This window comes from Trachurus trachurus (assembly GCF_905171665.1).
Source record: "Trachurus trachurus genome assembly, chromosome: 13".
In the NCBI taxonomy this organism is placed as follows: domain Eukaryota; kingdom Metazoa; phylum Chordata; class Actinopteri; order Carangiformes; family Carangidae; genus Trachurus; species Trachurus trachurus.
This window is the reverse complement of record NC_139892.1, coordinates 32,048,672-32,073,628: the sequence shown is the minus strand read 5'-3', so window position 1 is coordinate 32,073,628 and position 24,957 is coordinate 32,048,672. Positions and strand designations below refer to the sequence as shown.

The following is a 24,957-nucleotide window of genomic DNA, read 5'->3' as shown; positions in this document are numbered from 1 at the left end:
CAAAGCCTTGGTGATGATGCTGAGCATCCTTCTGTAAACTAAACATCACTCTATTACTGAGTCGATGTCCAGGCCATAGACACAGATGAGGTGCTCACTACGTGCTCAGTCTATAGGAAGCAATGGATCAACAGGACAGCTTCATTCTAATAGACTGTTTAGGTTTAATATGAGTTTTCACCTCCCCTAATAGACCCGGCTGTCGCAGGAAGGACAAGCTGGGAGATCGTACTTGGAGTTGTGTGTATTGCAAGTGTAGAGGCAGACTGATGGCTCAGAGTCTGTTCACTGCCTGAATGCGAATCACCTCTGTAATAGTTCCCTTCACTGTATGAGTAAAGAGTCGCAACATTTGTCTCCGTTTGTGTGAGTGTGAGTGTACCTTTCTGTGTGTGTGTGTGTGTGTGTGTGTGTGTGTGTGTGTGTTTACAGTGGTAGATTTGGAGTCACTTGACGGTCACCTTTGCTGTGAAATCCACTTTATTGGCACCTGAATGAGCCAACAACCTGCGGTCTGTTGTCCTTGGGGGGGCCGGCAAGTTTGAGAGGACCTGAAATGAGACGTCTGCTGAGGTGGGACAGATGTTCAGCCAGTTGGAGGCTTTGGCGGTCGTAACCATGGTTACCAGATGTTCTTATCACACCGGTCTTACACTTTCCGTTCTTTCACAGAGAGAGAAAAGAGCTGGGGCTGACTCTGTTTAGCCAAGAGGCAGTATTTCATGTCTCTCTCTCTGAAGGCACTGAAGCATTTCCTGCCACTTTTAATGGACTTCTATTCAGCTTTCCAGCCCTGATCCACTTTTATAGCCCTTGCCTTTCACTTCAGAAATCCTCATCCACTTTACAGAAGTCATTTCTGTCCTCTCTACACTGTCTGCCACAGTTGTTGACCGTTACATATACCCTCTGAGACATGACGGCCATTTGAATACGAATGTTGCTCCAAATGGTTTATTTTTTTACTTGATGATGCTGATGTGTGCTTGTATATCGGCCTAACTCTGTGTGAGTTCTGTTGAGGAGAATTAAAGTCCACAGTGCCACCACTGCGGCTTCGCCCCAACCCTCCATTCCCAAACCCATCTGTGCCAAATGTTTGTTGTGGTTTTCGAGTGAGATTTAACGGCAGGGAGAGCAAAATAGTTTTGGGAATCCTGGTTAAAATCTGTGTGTTTGGGTGCAAGTGGTGTTTTCAAGGCCCCACAAACATTTGGCTGGTCTGACTACAGGATCACTCTGCACACAAACATAATTTATCTAAAACAAATGAAAGTGGTCGGCAAATCCTATATTTCAAGTCACTATTTTATACTACTATTTTTAACCAGTTAGCATAAGTGAGATGTCATGAAAATGGGTGATTTATTTATTTGCATTAATAATACGCTACGGACAATCAGGAAAACACCATTCATCTTTTAGTGAATTCTGGAAAATGTATTCATTTGTTGGTTTTATTTTCATTCACAAGTGATAAACTTTCACCTATCACCGGTTTATTTCATTGTCTGATGGAAGAAAAAACTCATATTGAGACTGTTGGAACAATTTGACCTGAGAAAAATTGTGACCTTTTAAGTTTTTCTAGTTGTGTCACACATCTCATGGTGTTGATCAGGGAGGAGATCTGGTTAAACAGCTCCATAATTGTCAGCCCTGGAGAAAGTGGAATTGACCTAGTTTGATTTTCATTTATTTATTCAGTCTATTTACTTTTGTCCAACTATAAAACCATCTCCAAGGTCAAAACTAAAAATAAGATTAAAGAGTGAGTTTGTCCAGTATAGTTATACATTTCTTTCCAGCACCTCCAGTCTCTGTTGTCTTAAAGGCTGAGCCCGAGCTGCTTAATAGACCTTGACAAGAAATAGATTTTCTGTTTTCAATGTCAAGAATTAACTTTCAGTCTCAGCATTTCAAATGTTGGCTGTGTGTGTGGGCCTGTGTGTTCGTGTATACATAACCCCAGTGTTGTTTGCCTGCATCCACATTCCTCTTAACCCTCATGTAATGTTGTTTTTAAAGTTTCAAAGTCTTTAAAAAATAGTTAAAAGTATTTTTTCAGCATGAACCTTCCTCTGATTGGTTAAATTCGTGTAAACAGCATATAAAATGAAAATCCAATATGGGCTCTGGCCCTTGTGCAGGAGATCACTGGTTTGACTCCCGACCATGACCGTCATGTACTGTCTGTTTGTACTGTCTACTGTTAACAAAAATCATTGTGATAGAACTATTATATTTTATATTTGGTCTTTCCAATGTACACAAAAACTTTAATGAAAAACGAGGGAAATATTCTAGCTACAGTAAAGAGAGGTAAGGAACACCATTGAATTAAATATTGATGGAATTGTTAGTAATGAGATATAAACAATGTTATTTTTTTGGTTTCTGACTCTGTTGAATAATAAACGTGCGTCGGGTCAAATTGACCCAGGAACATCATTGCTGTTCCTGAGAAACAAACACAAGATAAGAGGGGCTCTATTTATAATGCAGTGAGTGACAACATCGCATCAACCTACGCAAACACACACTGCCACTCATTGCCTAAACTTGGCATAGCCTTGACACATACAAAGTGCAGGTGTGAGGTAATGAAATTACGGTGCTGTGATCACACTGTCCTCAGCTCTGCAATGTCATCCTGCAGAGAAGTACACTACACCACTGCAGTGAACACATGCGTTATGTTGAACATCTGGCCTCGTTCCTTTCCTGCCTTTTCATTATGAATGTAATCAGTTTGTTTTAATCTTGTAGTTCTTTTTCAGTATTACTGTGTGTAGCAGGAAGCAGTCAATGCATACTATAGGGTTGTAATATGGCACATGTACTCCCTCACTGATGGATTTTGTGATTGTACTTTAAGACTTGTGAATTGAAAATCAAAACAACAAAGGGAAATATTTAAAAAGTGCTTTTCCAACTCCACCGTCTTCTCTGTATTACTGTCACTTATCTATGGCTCTGTCTTTTAACTAGAGTCTCTCTCTCTCTCTCTCTCTTTAATGATGTGCTTGAGTGATGCTAATGAATGGTACTTGCACTCCTCAGTCTTTTCCCTTCCCTTCCCTTTTTCCTCTTCTTCTCTCCATCTGCCTGCTTGATCTGTCAGAAAGAGATTTTTCTACTTCGGTTACGAAGCTCCCTTAGGGTGATTCTAAAGGAAAACTCAGATGACTTGCCTCATTTCTGTCGGCCTAGCGATGTGATGGATGGAAGTGTTTAAAAGGCCTGACTATTTCTGTTGGACTATGCATCTGATTGGCTCACACTTCAGGAGGGAGTGTTTGTGTAACAAGGTATACAAAAGTGTGTAGATGGCCCTTCTTTTTAATGGGAAGGTGTGTGGATTTATGCACAGGCCTTTGTGTTTGCGTGTGTGTGGTGCAAGTGAAGTCTGGTGTGAAGGAGAGCCCAATGTGACACTCTGCACAGCCGTGACTGATTGCACTCGGCGCCAACTCGCCTGTGTTGAGACCAGGAGTCACAATAATCATTTTCTCCTCTGCAAAAAAAAAAGGAAAGGAAAAAAAGAAGCTCTGAAGGTCTTTTGGTTGATAAATCAATTACTTCATCCAGAGATTTAGATATTTGTTGACTCAGGTCATTTATCATGCAAAAATGTCAGTGGCTAGTTCCAGCATCACATTTTTTGTATTGTTTTTGATTAAATGTCACTGGGCTTAGCATTTTTTTTTCACAATTTATTTTTACATTTTATAAACCAAACAACTTCTTAATCTCAAAAATAATTATTCATCATGATTAATCACTCAAAGATGCAATGATTATTAATTTAATAATAACAATGGCTCAAATAACTATGAGTAATTATGAGAGTGAAGCAATCTTTTTAAGAGTGAGTCTATGTTTTATTTGTGCTGTGTATATTTGAGCGTGCAGGCGAGGCGACACAATTCACACCATGCCGGTATTTTCACAGCATTTCGTTGATCCACAATTGATAAGTAGCAGTAACACACCAACAAACATAGCAGGGTGCCAACAAAGGCAGGAAAGAACAGGACTGGCTGCAAGCAAACATCGCTAACAATGAATGCTTTTCCAATGCATTCCTGGGAAGGAAATGCACTCACCTTTTGTTAAGAATTTATGTTGATGACTAACACTAAATCTAAAATCTAAAACTCTACCCCCCCACCCCTCCCTCCCACACACACACACATATTTTTCTTTATTTTTTCCACATGACTGTATAAACTTATCACCTCTCCACTCCAGTTTCAGTTTCATTCCATTTTTACTTTCTGCACAGCACACTTTCTGTGTTGCCGTGCATCTGGTAGTAAAGCGTCTTAGTTCTTGACCCCTGCTGCTTGGACCTCTCTGTCTCAGCTCGAGTAAAGCCAGACCCAGACCTGTATACTCCATTTATTCTGGTTCTGCCCTCTCGTTCTTTATCTCTTCCTGCATTCCTCATTGTGCTCTTATGCCAACCACTAATCTCATCCTCCATTTTGTTCCCTCCTGTATTACTATCCTTGATCCTTGCCATCTTGTCTTCATCTGTCGATCCCACAGTCTTCATCCCCCGTCCATCCCTGCTATCCCCTCCCTCATCCGCCTTCCCCTCCTTTCATCCTCTAAGCTGGTGCAGATGCTGCAGCCAGGTGTTTGATGTGTCAATCTGGTTAGCTAGCCAGCAGGTTAGATGGTCAGATAAGACCTGGCCTCCTCTTCCTCTTCTGTCAGAGCTGTCTGCTGTTCCCAAGTGCAGACACACATGCAGTCACCCTGTCTCATACATACTGATTGGCACATACACAGACAAATAGTTTAAGGAATGCAGCTAGAAAAAAGGGTTTGTGACCCTTGTCCTTGCTTGAGGACTAACAAGCAGACAATTAAACTGCTTGGTAATTGGCACAGTATCACCCAAACTGACAAAAGACTTCCTGTTCAGTTTATGACTCTTGATGTTTGCATGGTAACTGCAGGACAAAGATATGTCACGGTGATGTCCAAAAAGGACTCGAACATCACCATGGAAGCAGAGAGAGGAGTGTGGAAGATGGGGAAAATGAGAGAAAGAAAGATGGGTTCATATGCATCCGAGAAAGAAAAAGATAAGAAGTGTTTGGGTGTCTGTGGAGAAGATAGGGGAAGAGTGACAGAGCTTTCCGAGGACGGCTTTAACAACACTGATGAGATATAACAAGCGAGGAGTAGATGAGTTGTTTTTTTTATGTGTGTGGAGAGAAAGCAAGGGAGACAGGGTTATCCAAGTCCTTGAAAGCAGTTTCCCTGAGCAGAATGAGATATAGACTTCGAAAGGAGGAGAGCGAGGTATAGCAACTGAGAGATGACGTTCATATAAGAGACGCTGTCCTTTGGCCTCAAATCATTATTTTCAGCACCAGGAAATTAAAAAAGTCTCTCTCCCACAGCCTTGAATGGCTCACTTTGTTTTGTTAATTCACTGGTTATTTCATTACTGTAGACAATGTTCTGCAAGTGAAAGCTATGAAACGGGAGCTATATAAATCTGGGATGCTGCAGATCAGTTGCACGTCAGCAGAACATTATCTGACATTTGTACTCAGAACTTTTTGAACTTGGTGACCTTGGACTGGCTTGTCTTGCCTGTTTGGCCTTGAGCCAGGAGAGGGAGGCATTATTTGCTCTGAAACAGGAGTGGAAATGTGTGAAAAAACTGGGTTGGTCGGTGTTATCCTATGGATAGAGGTGAGGCTACAGTTTCTCCAGCTCAGCTATATCCCACTGTGGGGTGCGAGTGTGAGCTTGTGTGGATTTGTTTGCCGATGCACTTTTTCTTTCTTTATCTCCATTTATCTGTGATTTATCTGCTTCAGCAAGGCAGAAAGGACAAGCAGGTTACTGCCACGTTAGCCTGCAGTCTGGGGCACTTGCAAGAGGCAGCCTGTGAGCATAATTATGTCTAAATAAAATATATATATTTAATCAATTGATGCTACAATACAATGGTGTGAATCAAAAATACAGTATATATGACTCATTGGGTAATAAGCTTATCCATGTCCAGCTACCATTTTAACATTCTGGGTGCTGTATGGAAAGTAACATTTTAATTTGTGAACTTTAAAGGTGCAAATTTCGTTTTTACCCTCAGAGATAAAGTAGCTTTTCTCCCTTTTAAATATGAAAATAGAATAATATGAATAATGTTGAATATGAGTTGCAGAATGCCTAATCAGCAGTAGGTAAATAGGGACCCAGATGTCCTGCGTAAAGGAAAAACACTAGTCATCTACAGAATGTGACAGTACATGTTGGGTTATGGCTCTATCGTGGCATTTTCGACCTTGCAAATTTTTATCTGCATCTAATTCAACCTCTGTGTCCCTCTGCTCTCCATTATCAGGCCGCTGCTGACTTTGCCAAAGCCCACCTGCCCGAGGCTCTCCGCCAGCAGCTACTGACGTACGAGCGGGAGAGAGAGCGAGACAGAGAAAAAGACAAAGAGAAAGATGAAAAAAAGGAGAGGGGTGGCCTGTCCTATCCCTCCATACTGGAGCAGCAGATCCTGACTCTGGACAGAGAGATGCTGGAAAAGCTGTCTGCAACTTACAATGAAGCAGGTGTGTGTGTGTGTTGTTTGATTGTTAAATACCTAAACAGAAAAAGTCCCAGCTGAATTGTAAAAGCATGTACACCTAGCTGCAGTATATTCAAGAGTATGGTAAATTCCTACATTGATTTGGTCCGTCTAGATGCTGCAATGGTTCATTAATTAGCGATTTAAATGTGTACAAGCAGTACATCAAGTTGAATTCTGTGAGTACAAAACTGGAGGCCACATGCTGATGGATATCACCCACTGGTGTCGCTCAGCAGTGGAAACACAATCAGAAAACACTGTTTGTTTGCTGTAATGCTTTTAAATATGCCCTAAATACTGCTCGCAAACTATTATTTTCTACTGCACTGTTTCACTTGACTGTTGTTGAACAGTGACTGTCAGCAGCCCCAGGCCTTGCTTATTCAGCTGTTTAAATACAAGCTGATCTTCACAAGGCTTGTAGTAATTATCTCTGGAGGGAGGCAGGGAAGGAGCGAGCGAGGGAGGAAGGGGTGACACGAGAGAGAGAGAGTGATGGATGGAAAGAGGTAGCGAAGGGTCAGAGGGAAGGATGCATGTGTGGAAGGAGGACATTTTGCTGGTTAGAGCTACAGTATACAGTAGACAGGAACAAGAGCCCGGTACGATAAGCAAAATGAAGGGAGAGCAATAAAAGAGATGGGCTGCTGAGACAAAAGGTAAGGAGAAATAGGAACGAGGATAACAGGGCGGTACATTCAAAGGGTGAGGAGAATGAAAGCGTGGATACAAAGGATGATGAAAAAGACCGATATGCATGAACCAAACACAGGGTGATGAGAGAGGGCAAGAAGTCTTTTTGGGGGTGGTAGGAAAGAAGGACAAAAAAAAATCCCCACTGCTGAATCATACAGTGCAATGCAGAGACATAAGGGCTTCATTCATCTAACTGTGAGACTTTGTTCACAGTTAGGTTTCTGAGTAGACAGACAGTTGCTGTGCTTTGGTATTTCTTCTGCCTCCATCAATTTAACACTACAGGGACAATATGCAGGAGCATAAGTAATTAGACAAGGCCAAGACCATACGTTAACAATGGACATTGTGAATGGCAGAAACATAATGGCTTATTGAACATGCAGGGGAGGGAGCTGGAATATAGATTATATGATGATTGATGAGGCTGTAGTGACATCCTTCAGCCTCAAGACTTAGCGCTCCTGTGGGGCGGTCAGTTAGAGTCTGAGTGAGGATGGGAGGAATAGAAACACAATGGAAAGGTTTTAGTTCATGGAATAACTAATGGTAGAAATATGATGCAGTATCATTCCTCAAAGGGACATTTTTGTTTCATATAATCTTGGTTAAGACTTTGTTTTTAGTATTGCATCCACTAAATTTAATGCTTTTTATTTTATGATACCAACATTAAAACAAAGTTCCAGCTAAGACATAACTAATGTGAGCAATAAAATCCAAATTTGAATCACAGTTTACATTTTATTGGCCTCCTAGTTTATCTTTGGTAAACCGTAAGTTTGTCTTTTGTATGTTGTATGTTTTGTAAGTATTTTTATGGCCATGTAGTCATGGGCATTTGATAGATTCCAGTAGAAAGCTGAAGTGAGGAAGAAGGTTGCAGGGAGTTTCTGGCCAGATTTGAACAGGGGATGTTGTGGTTAATCATTGACATCTTTCCCACCAGACCACCAGGGGCCCACTTTAATTGAAACATTTTCAAATAAAGTGCTCAGCCTGACAAATCATCTGACCTCTTCTGTTTCTCGCCTCGGCCGGCCCGTTGCAGGAATGCCACCAGATTCCAGCAATTATTTAAAGGTCATTGTTGTTGGAGCTAATAGAAATGTAGACCAAAACGACAAAAAACAATATGTTAGTAGTTGTAATAAACTGCAAATTTTCCCTCACAAAAATAAAAGAAGGTAAAGAAACAGCAGCAGCTCACAGCTAGATTCCATCTGAACAGCAGTAGTCTGAACGAAAACCTGCAGAGACAGCCGATATGTGACTCACATGTAAGTTGTTGAGGCAGTCAGCGGTATGAAAGGGCCATTGAGAAAGCCTCACATCCTCGTGAGAATGATGGGTCACTGATTGTTAAATAGGAGAATTAAAATCTCCAGACCTGGAAGCGCCTAGTCCCGAGCTGATAATTTACCTCTCAGAAAAGGTTGATATGCTGCAGTTACTATTATGGTACCTACCGTTTGACACCCTGCTCTTGACCACTTCATCCTCTCTTATCCCTGTCCTCCTCTCGTTTGCTGCTTCCCCGGCTGCTGATAAGCATCAGCTCTCTGATCTATGTTGCTCTCAAAACAGCCACCAAGTAAATCCCCCCTCCTGATCCCTCGGCCAACTTCTCCTCTAAAGCTATGTGACCTGTTGCTTCCACCGGGTCCAAAGATTCGTACCACTGCCTATCTGTTCACATCTTTTCCTTATCCCTCTGTATTTCAGTCATGGTTTTAGCACAGCACAGCAAGAAGTACTGGCACTGTGCTTATAGATAAACTGACAGTCAAGCTTCATTACAACAAAAATGCCTCTGTGTTGTCTAGTCCTGAGCATTAGACTGTCTGGGATTGAATTGGCTTTCTTGTCAGTGTCTCGGTGGTGGTGGTGGTGGTGGTGTGGAGAAGCTGCTGATCAGGTGATTGTTGTGCATTCTTGTCCCTTTATCTGACTCAACAATCGCATCATTTAGGACAAACAGCTCCCTGCTTTCTGTTGTAATCAGGGTCTAAATTAAGCTGGCAGGGAAGGCAGAGCCAGAGAGAATTGGAGCGATACACTCTCAGTTCAGCCCTGAGTCCCCAGGACAACAGCATATCAGATTTACCCCCCTGTTCGTCCATGCCTCTGTTGTTTATCAGCAAACAAAAGCGCTTGAAAGAAAGATAAGGGAGATGGGACTTTGATTGAATGCCCAGAGTCTGTTATGGAAACAGTCTCCTTAATGTGATGTAGTACTCGGCTGCTACTAACCTTTATGTAGCAGTGGGCCGTGTCTCTCAGCACACATTTGCACCCACGCAAACGCTCTAAAGTGTCCAGCCGTGCTGTAGTCCAATAAGCAGTAGTTAATGGTGGAAGCAGCACTATACTGGACTGTTAGCCTCATCATCTTGCATTATGTCTAATCCACCACAGTTTCAGGAGAGAAACATATAGTTCTAAACACGCAGATGTATTTCACAATGCAGGAGTCAAACATACTGTTTACTGTCTGGATTGGCTTCATTACAAAGTGTTCTGTGTTTGATAGAGTTAAGAATGTAGAGACTGAGCCCTCCTGACAAGTATTTGTATTTGTATTTATTTATTTGCACCATAAATAAAAGACAATTACAAAAAACAGAAATGAAACAAGAATAGTAAGTGTGGGAGAGTTTAAAAAACCAAGCACAGATACATAAACACATGTTTTATCATTTCAAGCTGGCAAAAGGTTCAAATGCCAGAATTCAGAATATTTTAGAAATCAAATACTGAAGCTGAAAGGAGAGAGAGATTTCTGCCTCATTAATGAAGCACAACACGTTGTGAATTACCGGTGCCAGAATATTGATGTTAAATTATGAGAAAATGTACATTACTTTTCCCTGGTTAAGTCTACCGTCTGTTTCCTGATCAGCCATAGACAATATAAGTGCTCTCAAAACACTGCGATTTTTAAAATCCTTCATCATTTAATTCCCCTCAGAGTGGAGCTTTATTTTGTTAAGTACCAGTGATTTTGTTTTTATTTTTCTAAGCTTTGTATTTTTTTTGCTGTTGTCCTTATTTTACCCAAATTTTTAAAGGCATATTTTTAGCTATGAGTCATTCCATGTTTGTGTTGGCTATGTGATTACTTAAAGAAAAGATATTATACTTTCCAATTCCCCTTAACAAAATATTTGTTCCATTTAAGTATTTTTGCAGTAGTGTGTTCAGATTCTGCTGTGATTTCTCATTTAGTTCACTTTGTTTGATCAGGGAACGATGACACATGCAAGCACTGGTCTTACAGCCCTGTGGTGTAGACAAAATGGTATCAAATGTTTTTGTCACCTTGATGACTGTTGTTTATTTCTGCATGTTGCTGTGTGGTTCACTCACTAAAAATGCACAGGTTCCAATGAGGTGTTTACACACAACTATAAAAGTTGTCAAAATGAAAAAAAAAAAAAAAAGAAGCTATGTAAAGAGGTAAACATAAAGCTTGGTCTTGGCATGCTATCAACTAGTTAGCTAGCTGCAACTTAGTTAGTATAACTATGTACGCTAATTACATATGGAATGTCTATTAAACATTTGACAAAGACCAAACCTGTTCGATACGCTGTGACATCTGATATATGACAGTTAGCCCATTGTTGTAGTAGTTATAGTTGATCAGTTCATCATTGCAATGTTGCTTGCATTGCATTGCAAATTTGATATTGGATGTAAAAGTGCTCCAACTGTCTGGCTTCAGCACGTGAAACTCCAGGATTTTCTTTACGGTTTTTCTGTTTAAAGTGTGTATGGGGCACAAAGCTTTTTATTTTTCTGCACTCGCCTCAGTCTTCAATGTGTGAAGAGAAAGATGACTAAGAGAGTGATTATTTTGAAGGGGAACTCCACTGGCTGACTGGTCTTGGGGAGCACTACTGAATGTGTGAAATTAAGGTTTTCATATTTCCACATAAAAAAGAAGACTTTTTGGCTCTATATGGAGCTTCTTCAGGTTTGATAAATTGCACTGGTTGGAAGGGAAGAATGACAAAAAAGAATTCTGGGGGTGTAGAGTAAGAAAGAAGTGAAATAGACAAGAAAACCCAGACACCTGTCAGCAGTCAAGTAGTACTGTGGGTAATTTACACATGAGATTTAAACAAAGAATAATAGATGAGCTATAATAGACGGCTCTGTGCCGTGACAGGCTGTTGTCCGTCCATCCCGTACTTGGGAGCGCAATATTTCAGGAACTCCTTGAGGGAATTACTTCAAATCTGGTACAAATCTTCACTTGGCCACAAGGATGAACTTATTAGATTTTCTGGGTCAAAGGTCAAGTTTGCTGTGTCTTCACCGTCTATGGTACCATGTTGCCCTCAGGCAACATACCACTTTTTGGCCTGTCACATCTCCACAATTCATCCCATTTAATGCTGTAATACTTTAAAAAAGAGAGGAGACCTTAGAGAACCAATAACAATGCTTTAATTTATCACATGACTTTCAAGAAGCCATACTGAAACCCTTTTTTGCAGACCTTTTCAAAGGAAACAGGTTTGCCATTTTGCTCCACTAAAACGGTCTGAAAACATAACTTCCTGGCCCTTTTTCATCTGGAAAAAAATATATTTACATTAATAGATTAGTAAAGTTTAATTTGTAATAGTTCCATGCAATTTATTTACTTATTAAATAATGGAAACTTGTTAAAATGCACCTGTTGCCCGAAAGCAACAACGTACCATTATAGAAAATTGCAGTGTTGCCTTGAGGCAACACTGGACCATTATGGAATCAAAATTGCATTATGAGACTATGATAGTGTGTGTTTAGGTGTAAATATAATGTTCAAAAACATATAATTCATCATAATTTTGTTTTTTATCCTTAATAAATTTGATTTTGGATGCAGTAAAGTAAACATCAGGCTATTATGATGATGATGAGGAAGATGAGAATGAGAATTGGGATGAGGATGAGGCCAGTGAAGGTGAAAGTCTACAGAGACTGGTGTTTCTAATACAGTATATGATGAACCGTAATAGTACAATGTTGCCTACAGGCAACAAATCCCAAAAACTTCCAAAAATAAATAATTTTTAAAAATGTCTTTAGATTATGTTTATTTAGTCTATTTTGAGACATAAAAACACTCCAAACATTTTTTCCCCCACTGGCATCATAATGCGTACCATAGAGGGTTAACTTAAACCAGCACTAAGTAACTTTTCAACCTTCATAAAATATTTTCATAACTTTTGTGATGATACATCGACTTACAACAAGTTGAATGACACCTCTGTCGTGGTCTGAGGGGGTCTGTATCGCCTTCACTGGCACTAAGCAGCTTTGAGGAGCATGGTAGGAACCCGGCTCTCACTTTACTTTCACTTTCACTTTTGCGAGTCACAACAAGGAGGGAACAGGCAAAACGGCACATTAGCAATGGATTATGTTTGTGTTTTCACTTTGAAATGATCCACTGGAAACAGAAACTTAGTTTTGTCTTCTGTTAATTTTAATGCAGGATATTTACAGGGCTTCACACTAGTGTTCATGGGAAATGGAGTCTTCCTTCAGGCAAAACACTACCGCTTTGGTCCACAGGCGCCGCCAAACTCGACCAAAACTGAAAGTTCTTTAGTACTGCTTTAAATTCAACAATAAATACACTAATAATGATAGAGTCAAACAGTTCTAGTTCTTAATTAAATGATGACATTATAACATTTACGTATATCCAGACACCCACTGTGACATTGTCATATCAGGCAAAATCACCTCTGGCCATTATTCAGTGTTTAAACTCTGGAAGGGCAAATTGTGACTGTATCACTGCATCATGTCTAGACATTGTAAAAGGAAGAAGAAAAAACACAGTGAAGAAATGAAGTGGATGCTCTAATAGACACTGCAGCCCAACGCAAAATCTCACTTTGGGCTGCACAAAGGCTCAGGCTGGCCTTAAGGCAGAAGAAGAATATACTGTATGTATGTAGGACAGAAAGAAATGAATGGAATATAAACTACATTATAGAAAACAGCGACTGAATAAAGCATCATAGTGACATAACATGTTAATTCAGCAACTTCGTAAAGCAGCCCAAGCTGATCCACATTCCAAATATAGTAAAGCAATAAACGTTGAGAGTGCAAGTCCAATGAGGGCAGAAGAGACAGGATTGCACTTAGTTTTTTTTTGTTTTTGTTTTTTTAGAAGGCTTTGAAGCAGACGGTGAGTCAGGGTGAGTTAGGTGACAGCAGTCACATTTTTCACCTAAATGCCAAGTAGCTTCGTTAAGAACATAAATCCATTAGATGTGATCTTTTGTTATACACTTAAGCTCTCCAGAATTAGTGTTAAAATTAGAAAATTAGAAGTAGCACAAACAAGTCTTTGCCAACCCTGAACGAGTCAATCAGTGCAGTGATAGAAATTGGGAGTGTGAGACTAACTGGGTCTGAGATGTTAATCTCGTTGGAGAGTCGGAAGGTGTGCCTGGCCAAAGTAAGCCAATAATTAGCATGAGCAGAGGCAGCATTCAGGCCGTGGTCCCATTTTAATCTTTACGTGTACTTGGCATGACTGGGCTAATTGGGGAAGGGTGTGTTAGCGAGGCACCTCAGTCCATTATCTCTATCACCATGGGAACTAGATAAGGATAATTAGCTGGACAGCATGGCGCAGTGCAACAGCAGCTATAGGCACAAGCAGCAGGATTAGGGATGCATACAATGATGAAACTAATAGAAATGGATTTTTCGCAAACAGTGTAAAAGATTTAGTAAGTCGTTTACAGTTAAAGCAGAAGTGAGTGATCCGGTCGTTTTCGCTAATGCTGCGTTCCAGGCAGGCTTTTGAAATCGTAAATTACAGCTTCAAGTCACAGCTTACGACTTTGTAGCGTTTCAGGCAACCCACTCGTGTTTTTCCGACCTGTTTTACCGGTGAAAGTCACTATAACGGCCACTCGTAACTTCCGACCGGTGAACTCGTACCAGATCGAACTGGTACCACTTCACGGTCGGAAAAATACGAGTTTCCTTGAACGCACCATAACAGTCCTCGTCGCTACGTCACCACATTCACGGCGTTCCTTGGCTGCACACACAGCCCTGCATGCCGTTCTCTCTCCTCATTGGATAAAAACTGTAGGATACGATAAATGTTTTCTCTTCGGCTCAGAGCAGAGCAGAGGGACTGAGAGACCCGTGTTTCAGTCCAAACACTCTATGTAAGTGATTGCTGTCGGAAGATATAACTATTTAAGACTTATATTAACACAAATATATCACTCACTTCTGCTTTAAGTGGCAGCAATATTCACTTCATTCATCTCAGCCCTGCTTCTAGCTGGTGCTCTTCCCCTTCCTTATTTTCTGTCTCCCTCTGCCCCCCTAAAAAAAAAAATTCTGTTTATAACTTTTTTTCGTCACCCAAAGATACAGGGGAATAATAAAATGACTGTCCCGCTGAGAAGTAATCTCTTCTCTCCTCCGTTCTTCATATCGCTCCTCTTCAAGCGCTCTATCCCTCCTGCACTCTCGCCTTTCATTCTGTCTGCATGCACCGCTGCTGGTCTTACACCTCTGCCATCTCATTCCCTACATACTGACTGTACCGGCTTTACAGCAGAGTGACTGTGGGGTGAATGGAGCAACCCTTAATGAGGGAGATGGATTTATTTTATTCTGCACAATGCCAGACACCTGTAAGCTCTCAGCCAGTCAACATCACACAACTCTGTCTCTATTTTATGTCCCATTACTCGTCTTTCTGTCTGTGCCGCTCGCCACTCTCTGTCCGGGTGGTCCAGGCCAGTACCCCACTTCCACCCTCCCCCCTAGCTTTCTCCTCTTTTTTCCCCTCCTCTCCTCTGTTCCCCTCTCTCTCTCTCAGTTTTGCTTAGCTTTGCTCTGTGTGAGCAGATGGCCAAACAGGCAGATCTGTTCTTTCACTACAGGACTTTGGATCGCACACAATAGGCCTCAGATTCTGAGTCCAGGCTCTGTTCTGCCTGGCTGGGAGGCTAAACAAAGAGAGGAAGGAGGAGACGAAATGAAAGCATCGAGGTACAAGGAGCAGTACAAGGAAGAGAAGTTGCTTCAAAGAGTTTTTGCATTGTTCGCACATGGCGTGCCAGCCTGTGTCACTTCAGTGAAGGAGGGAAGTGTGTGTATCAGAAGAATGGTGTGCTTTTGTTTTTCCACCTCAGATTACTTAAGTTTTTAACATTAAGTTTTTGTTGTTGTTGTTGTTGTTTTTCTTTGGTGGTTGCTATGAGCTCCAGGTTGGGTGATGTGAATGGTAAAATAAATAGCAATAGCGTGTACAGTTTGCTTTTAAGCAGGACTATTACTATGGCAATAGTTTTTCTGTTTGTTCTTGCCACACTAGCACATTGGCTCTGTGGATGTTATTATAATGGTTGGTCCACCACATTGATCCAAAGGGTGAAGGGTTAGGGTCAGGGGTCATTTTACAGCTGTTTGAAGTGAAATTGCAGTGAAATTTTGTGCAGACATATAAGTTCCCCTGAGGATCAATCCTGCTGATTTTGGTGATCCTCTGAATTTCCCAAGACTGTCATTCAATGTTTTAAGGGAAATGTCTCATTGGATCAAGTGTCTTGAGCATTGATAGAAAAATGCAGGTCCACCTTATTTATTTGTTTTTCTTCAGTGACATAATCTGGTCCATCTGTGTCCAGTTCATTGGTTTCTGACCAAATACTAATGGCGGTAGTGACATTTCCATCAGCCACTTATCATCTAATGTTAGCATGCTATCAGGCTAAACTCAGATGGTGAACATGGAAAACATTAAACCTTCTCACTATCAGCATATTAGTATTGTTATAGTGTGCCATAGAACTTAAGAACTGCATAAATGTAAACCTTGATTTGCTAAGTATTTGATTTGAAAACACAAAACAGACACCGATGTCTGGTTATTTTTACCTATAAATTGTTTTTCTGTTGGGAGGGGGGAAAAAAAAGAAAAATTGCAATACATATTGGTGGTTCTGATTAACATAACACAGCTGGTTTCTGATTCTCATTTACTCGTCTGTCTCCTGTCCTCTTTGTGCTCCCATCTTTCCCACCCCTTCCCGTTCTCTTCTTCCCTCTCTCTGTTTCAGGCTCTACATGTCTGGTGGCCCTGCTCTCTGATAAAGAATTAACGGTGGCCAACGTTGGAGACTCACGTGGAGTTCTGTGCGATAAAGACGGCAATGCCATTCCTCTGTCACATGACCACAAACCTTACCAGCTCAAAGAACGCAAGAGGATCAAGAAAGCCGGTGAGAAAACAGCTGCACTCCAGACCAATAGACCTGTTTTTCACTCTCTGAGCAGCAGAATAGGGTTTTTGTTAAAACTAAGATTGTTGTCTTGAACACATTAAAATAAGTCCTCTTATGATGATGATCAAAGCTTGACGCCATTATCCTTTTTTTCTTGTGCCTCTGTGCTCGGGCTGACATAAAAACCTGGTGACTGATAACACAATCTGTTTCCAGAGCAGACAGTGCACAGTATTTAAGGTGTATCTGTAGGCATAATTCTCCCTCCTACTCTATCTCCATACACAGTGCACTGAGGAGAGTTTGATGGCAAGTTGCCAGATGAGTCAGTGTGGTCACTCTGTTGGTAGCTCTCCATCTCCATCTAATGGACTGATTGGGTACAAACTGTAACACGCTTGCAATCTTCATGATACTGCAGACGCTGAGATTTCCCACTGAGCTTTAGTAAGGCAGGGTGGAATTGATTATAGTGTTTTAATCAGAAATTCTCCCGCCTGGGAATCAATTGTATACTAATAAAACTACTTATCTATTATCCTTCTCTGATGTGATGGCATTAACTTGTTACAATGCTATTTTTCCCACCTCTCTCTCACACATTCATGTAAACACAGTTACTCAAGAACAATTAATGATAGAAACTTTATACCTACACCACAGGTTCCCCAGGTAGAGCTGATGATCTGATTAGATTTTGCAGCAACTCACTGAATACATTTGCATATTAACAAGGATAAACCTGGTTTTCTTCAAACTATTAGTGCTGTGTATGCAACATATCATGATCCTCCTGATGTTGCCTTGCTTAGCCACCATTTTAATTTCCTTTTTTCCGATTTCATTCTCTGGATTTTTCAGGTAGTTGTTTGTGTCATATTAGAAATTTTAAATAAATCATTGATTGTGTAATTGTGATTTGACTTTTGATTGGTTGTCACAGCCTGTGGGTCAAGCACTCATGCTGTTGATGACATAGTGATGCAATGATACCTTACAGAGTGAAATGTTGCCGCTAACCTAAGAGTTATGACGGTGGAAAGGAATGAAAAGGAATGTATACTAACTTTATACTAAAATAATGGATTTCAATATTCAAATACAAGCAACAGTAGGATAAATAATCAATCAATTATTATGTGAGTGCAGAAATCATAGTTCATTAATGTAATAATCATTACAACTGTCTGCAGCTGCTAACTGCTGAGGTTAATACCTTATAGTATTTTAGACGTTAGCAGTGTCTAAAGTTGCTTTTGTTTCTTATTCACTTGGTACATGACATCTCCCAATAATTATATAAAGGCAGCAAGCAAATGAGGTGAAGTAGCCATTACTGAGGATACAGAGGCCGTGTCCTCTGCTTTGGGATTTTAGTTTCTTAAGTGCAGTTTATAATAGAAAGTTACACACAATGGGATTCTCTGGGAGGCTGACACCAATATTTTATAGCCCACAGTGGCCTGAACTCCCACCTCAGTTTGTCTAAAAACCCTGGCTATGGCCTTGTTCAGGAAGAACTAGGGAGGCATCCTGACCTAGTATGGAAGTCTTCATCTTATCCAGTCTTTTCCACTACAATTCCCTGCGTGTGACTCTGTCGGAGCCAAGGAACGGCACGCAGCTGTACTCACAGGATGTGACATGAATTGAAATAGATCCAACATAAACAATTCATTCCATGAGCATTAATGTGAGCATGGTTTGAGTGAAAACATGTCAGTGGCACCCATCCATATCATTATTATTATGATTTGCGTTTTGATGTGAACACAGCAGCCTCAGACCGGATAGAAATGAGGTGGAAATGAGCTGATTCAGAGGGAGAAAAATACATCTTATTTTTGTGTTATGGTCAGAGTAACACCCTTTAGAAGACATTGGTTTCTCCTCTCCTTTTCTTACCTTTGTGTTTCTCCTTCCTGTTCTGTCAGACTCCTAACCCAACACATCCACTCTCTAACACCTCCCCTCTCCTCTCTTGTGCTCCGTTTTTTCTTTATTTTTCCAACATCTCGCTGCTTGCTTTCTCATTTTCCAACCATTTTTCCTCTGGTTTCTTCCTCAGGTGGTTTCATTAGTTTCAATGGCTCGTGGCGTGTCCAGGGCATTTTGGCCATGTCGCGTTCTCTGGGCGATTACCCTCTGAAGAACCTCAACGTGGTCATCCCCGATCCCGACATCATGTCCTTCGACCTGAACAAGCTGCAGCCGGAGTTCATGATCCTGGCGTCCGACGGCCTGTGGGACACCTTCAGCAACGAGGAGGCCGTTCGCTTCATCAGGGAACGACTGAATGAGCCTCACTTTGGTGCCAAGAGTATCGTCCTCCAGTCCTTCTATCGTGGTTGCCCTGACAACATCACAGTCATGGTGGTGAAGTTTAAAGGCAAGGCCAGCGAGTAGTAGATCAACCACCTACCACATGCAATATCTATATTATCTTTGTAAGTATGACTAGACATAAGATGAAAGATTTAAAAAACCAAGCCCGCAATTGTTTTTGAGCAAGAACTATTTCTATCACAGATATTTCCAGAAGTTAGTTCTTCGATGCATCAAACCACCCCCCACCCACCCCCCTCCTTTAATTTTCCTGCTGTAAAAGTGATACTTTTCTTTCATTAAGGCTTAGCCATATCTTTGAGACACCGTAATGTGAGCTGAGTCACTGTTATGCAAATAAACAGGTTTAGCTTTGTGCAGCTATGGGGTACGCCCGTGATTCTGCACCCATTTGTATGTATGACTATGAGTGTACAAATGTGTGTGTGTGTATGTGTGTGTGTGTGTGTGAGTGAGAGGAGGCATGGTGATCGATGTCCGTCTTAAAACCTGCACACAAAGTGTCACATTAACAGATTCATTGTACAGACGATAACGACAGATTAAAAGTGCACACATGATCGCATGGAGTTCCACTTCCATATCTCAAACACCATGTCGTTCACTCGACATCTGTGACCACTAATTTCATACTTTTGGTTTCCTAATGATTTCCACATCGTTTTAACAGTATTAACCATCTACCAAGTGACTTCACTGAATATTTAACTGGGTGGCAGGTTACATTTCTCCTCAATCAGACACATGCCACTGGTGCAAATCATGAATATGAATTTATTCCCTTTATACATGAACAGTGCAAATGATAATATGCCTATGCTTGTTCAAATATCACCATTGTACAGCAATAGAACCGACGACCATTGTTATATCACATCTGCTCAACATGAGAATTGTCGACATGAGAGTGATTTAAGTGTTTGAGTAAAGTGAGTCGCCCCATTTTGTGAGTTTAGTTTTTGAATGTCATCATCCATTTAAAAATACTTTCTGTGCTGAAAGTCTCATGTCTGTTTTGATTGTTGATAACTTTTAAAACTTAAAAAAAAAAAGCTGAGGCTAGTTTTGGTCTGTTCTGCTACCACTATACTGTCCAGCCTCAATTTATCAGGATCTGACTGTAACTTACTGATTGTGTAGTAACTGTCAGATGATACTGTAGCATGTCAATGTCTAATGAAGAGTCCCTTTAAATGGGTAAACAAATGTAATGCAGTCTTTTACAGTAATACATTTCTAGATTATGCAGTGATACTGTAGTGAAACCACATTGCAACCAAAGCTGTTTATTATTGATTCATTCATAAAGTAATGATTATATAATGAATGTTAGGTCAAATGTGTAAGAGAAGGTGATGAGATTTATAATGTTAATATGTATCGAGGGATTTACAGTAGGATGTACAACCATTTTTTTTTAAAAAGGCCTTATTTACATATTGACATGCTATTCTGTGATCTGACTTTTCCTGCATTATCATTTACTACAATCCACACAAGATATAAATGTGCTCAAACTGACAACTTACTGTTGAAGTGTCTTGTATTAATGTCATTTACGTCAAGACAAAAGTCTTTCATCCTGATCATTACTGTTTTATCTCAGTTTCTCTGAACTGCAATGTAACAAGCCTTTGAATGAAATGCGTTATTGTTGCCTTATTTTTTTAACTGTTCATTTCCTGTTATGAAGTCTGCTGCCAAAACTACTTGTCAGTTTTTAATGTAATGCAGTCGATCATACCTTGCACACTGCACGACCTCGGTGTCACACCTTGTTAACTCACATGTAGAATAGCATTGTTGAAAGAATGTCTCCAAGAGACATGAAATTGTAAGATGAATGTACATACTGTCCCCATGTTAGTATCACCCCTCCGCTGTTTATATAGCAGTGAAGAAAGCAATGCGCCTGTTCCTGGATTGTTTAACTTCAGAGATATGCCAGATAAAACTGTTTGTGCTTTTTCAGTTCACATTCTCCCTCGCTGACGTACGTTACAGAATGTTTATGTGGCATTTGTACTTGTTTTTGTTGACTTTAATAAACTGTAAAGAAAAGAATTAAGAAATTTTAAAAATGTAAATCAAAAGGTAACATTAAAATGAATAAATGATCATATCATTTTTGTTTTCTTTTTCATTTGTTTTTGTTGGTAATAAAGAAAATATGCCTGAAATGGAGCTCAAGCAGATGTATCATTATGTAGTGTATATATTGTGTGGTGATAATATCCCTTATCAAATTAAAGATGAATAATGACCTTAATGATAAAATGAGATGTTGTACAGATTTCAACCAAACCATCAGTATTACCATCAAATATCATGATCAGCTCATTCTTTTTCTCTACTTCTTTGCTCTGTTTTTGATTCATCTTGTTTAAGAGAGAAATTGTGTTTAAGGAGAAAAGGCAAATGGGACTGTGACGTTGAACTCAGTCTGATGTTGGTCAGCCTGTGCCACCTGCTGGGTGATTAGAGGATGTTCATCACAGAAGTCCACATTTACCACGACGTATGTGTTATGGCTGGGCAATAAACTGGATTTATTTCTGCTACTGTTTCCATGATTATCTGACCAGTGTGAGTTTAATCAAATAAAATTGGTCAATAAAATAAGTTGTCTGAATCCCATGTAATAAGACTGATCAGCCACAACAACTAGTGACAGGTCCAGATATTAAATCAATAAATTAGGCAGCAGTCTGGTTTAGAAGTCTAGGTTAAATTAAACTGGCCGTACAGAGTTAATAAGGGCAAACAAATCAAAGGTCAGCCAGTAGAGAAATCAAATGTAATCTCTAGATATTTATCGAAAAGTACATCATGTTACATTTATTGTTATTATACTGGTTGTTTATCAAATCCCCTGGAGCTTCATGCACTCTTCATATTATGACTCTAAAAATAAAACCACATTTGCCCATCAACCATGCAAGGCCACCAAATTGTCCCAGTCATGTCACTGCTATGGGATATCAAGGCAGGAAGAAACACAATCCTCCAAACATGGACTTCCTGGCTGCTGGTGTGTATGATGATCCGGGGCAGGTGTGATGTGACGGCACTAACGGTGCTGTGGAAACCAGAGAACTGCATGTCTGTCGCCCCACTTAGTTGCACCGTCATTTTAGATATAAATAGCTTTACTGAAAGCCACGCAGGCGACTGAAGGAATCCCAACACAACAGAGGGGGAGGGATCACTATGCTTGTGTGTACATAAAGCATACTGATGGTAGGCAGCCTCCACAAGAGACCAGACACACTAAGCCTGCAGATAGACAGTAGAGAGGCAGCAGGCAGCTCAGTTTACAGTCACACAAGAAGAATAAGAAGACGAGGAAAGAGACAGATCTTTTTGGATATATACAAAAGCCTGCATTTTTTGGACCATGGGTATGTTTGGATCCAAGCTGAAGAAGCATGCACAGGTACTGATGCTGGGCCTGGACGGATCAGGGAAGACAACCCTACTTTACAAACTCATGTACAATGAGAACGTGGTAACGGTGCCAACTGTGGGCTTCAATGTGGAGACGCTGGAGACCGACAGGAGCAGCCCCAGTCTGACGCTGTGGGACGTGGGGGGCCAGAAGAAGATGAGGCCCCACTGGAAGCATCTCTATACTGATACAGCTGGACTGGTGTTTGTGGTGGACAGCTGGGATGAGGAGCGGCTGGGGGAGGCCCGCAAGGAACTCCATAGGGTACTTATAATATTCAATTATTTTTTAAGAAATACACCTTACTTGAACACCCTCATTTAATTTTAATATCTAAGAATCTAAAAATGTGTTTTGCTTATTATTATTTCACATGGATGTTTGACCTCCACTGTGCAAAATGACGTTTGTGCACATTTTGACACTAGAGGACTGTGTCCTGAAGGGGGAAGAGTTTCTCAGCACTCATCTCAGGTCTGAGTTTAAGTTAAGATTTTGTAACAATCACAACTAGTTTGCATATTTCAGTATAGTATATTCCAATAAGCGTCCTTGGGTATCTTGAAAGGCACTATATAAATCAAAGTTATTATTTATTATTATTATGCAGCTTGATTTATTATTATTATGCACACAGATTGAGAATGGACCTTTCAGTGCGTCCAGCAATTTTACTTTTACTTATTTTACTATTAAATGCATATTCACAGATAATGGAATTTGAGAGAGAGGTCTATTAATAATCAGATAATAATTGTATAACATTGTATCATAATTTCCAATGAGGATTTTGTGTAACATTGGGGTTATTATATTGTTGTGAATGCTGCACAGGGGAAAGTAAAGTGTTCATGTGATGGGATGTATAGCAAACACATCAGAAGATTCATGATATCTTGTTGTTACACTGTACAGGTTTCTTTACTTTGTTTTCTCCATTCATCAGGTGCTGAGATATGAGAGTCTCAGAGGAGTTCCCCTCGTGGTCTTTGCTAACAAACAGGACCTTCAAGGAGCACTAAGCCCAGAAGCACTTTGCCTGAAACTGGACTTAAGAGGATTGTGTGAGGGCAGAGCCTGGTTCATCCAGCCCTGTTCAGCCATCACCGGCATGGGACTGGAAGAAGGTTTCAGGAGGATGGTCTATCTAATGAAGACCCCGCTGAAACAGACTCAAGAGGACATTAAAGTTAAGATGAGGTCAAAGGGCCTCAGTATCACAGCTGTGAAACAGCTGATCTGCTGCAGATGATGGATGGAAATGTTTTTTTGAAGTTTCATTCATGCTATGTGCTGGATCCCTTCTCGCCTAACTGTGCGAGTCTTTGGCAAGTGGCCACGCTGTGGCATTTGTAAGATCAAATGAGAGGAGGCAGCAATAAGAAAGAAGACGTTAACACGGTGATTAGCATTAATCTCCAGCCAGAAGTTATATCTTTAACTGGATCATGGGGAAGAGAACGTGTCTTTGATGATAAACCACAAGGATTCTGTTTGCAATCTTGGATCATCAGGGTAGTTTTGAGAAAACAGTGAACATGTCTCCCAGACTATTCACTCTGACAGTGTACACACTGTCCACAGGAAGCTCACTGATAAAAAACTGAAATTATCTTTTCCATTTGTGCAGTAGCCTATTTGTTGTATTATTATTAACATAAAGATGTCAAATGCTTACTATTTCACACAAGCTTTATTTGATCATTTGGAAACTATCAGTGTTTCCTTACAATAATGTTAAATTATTGCAGATGTCCTTCAGCAATTCAAATAGATATAATCCTGAAGTGATCTTATTGTATCAAATATCTGTCAGCTCATTTGAACATGTTTAATAAAATGTGCTCTTTGAGTATTATTTTGTCTATTTGTTGTACTAAATAAACTGTAATAAAGTTGTTACAAAATAGCTAGACTTGAGTGAAGCGGGTCTTTTTGAGTTTCTGTGATAAAGTCACCAGTAAATGTTTTTATATCCTTCAAATAAAAGTTTACAACAAAGTAACAGTATGTAAAAATCCTGAAATTGGGCCTGTATGAGAGAAGCCCATCTTATCAAGTCACCCACCTTTTCAACAAGGCCCTCATGCCAATATGAACATTTCGAGAGTCATAGTGATTTCAGTGTTGAAGACTGGGGGTGAAACATAGACTGTAAAAAATGAAATCTATGGTCTTTGTTTTGTGTAAAAATACATTTCAAAGTTCAGCTAAAGCTCAAATGGATCTTCAGCAGCCTGAGTATATCCAATCAAGTGGATGACTTCCAAGTGTATTGTTAACACACAATAGTCCCTTTTGTTTTACCTGCAAGACAAAGGAAATGTGTAAACATGGAGGTTTGCTATTCAAGCAAACTGCTGAAAAAAAAATCAAATCATACTTACCGGTATGTTTGAGTGGTTAATTATCTAACATTTTTTGAAAAAAAATAAAATAAAATAAATAAATATCAAAGTGTAGAATTTGACTAAAACTACTAAAGTCAACTATAATTTTTAATTCAGTGTAATATTATGGCATTATAAGACATCTGCTTGACAACCCAGCAAAAGAAAAATTGAGCTATTAAATAA

General features: G+C 40.1%; 2 protein-coding genes across 2 annotated transcripts in view; both read left to right on the top strand.

Moving 5' to 3' along the window:
• The window catches only part of ppm1lb (protein phosphatase, Mg2+/Mn2+ dependent, 1Lb), a 49,581-nt gene extending 28,521 nt beyond the window's left edge, over positions 1 to 21,060 (top strand). Inside the window, exons 2-4 of the mRNA XM_083985117.1 lie at positions 6,377 to 6,593; positions 16,423 to 16,584; positions 18,656 to 21,060. Of these exons, the coding sequence (XP_083841243.1) occupies positions 6,377 to 6,593; positions 16,423 to 16,584; positions 18,656 to 18,993 (717 nt within the window). The 3' untranslated portion in view covers positions 18,994 to 21,060. The remainder of the gene's footprint in view (positions 1 to 6,376; positions 6,594 to 16,422; positions 16,585 to 18,655) is intronic.
• A 1,100-nt stretch (positions 21,061 to 22,160) lies between these two features.
• On the top strand, positions 22,161 to 23,743 carry LOC310995462 (ADP-ribosylation factor-like protein 14). The gene is made up of 2 exons (XM_083984529.1): positions 22,161 to 22,645; positions 23,328 to 23,743. The coding sequence occupies exons 1-2, from the start codon at positions 22,331 to 22,333 to the stop codon at positions 23,631 to 23,633; spliced, it is 621 nt and encodes a 206-aa protein (XP_083840655.1). The 5' UTR covers positions 22,161 to 22,330; the 3' UTR covers positions 23,634 to 23,743.
• Positions 23,744 to 24,957: the final 1,214 nt, after the last annotated feature.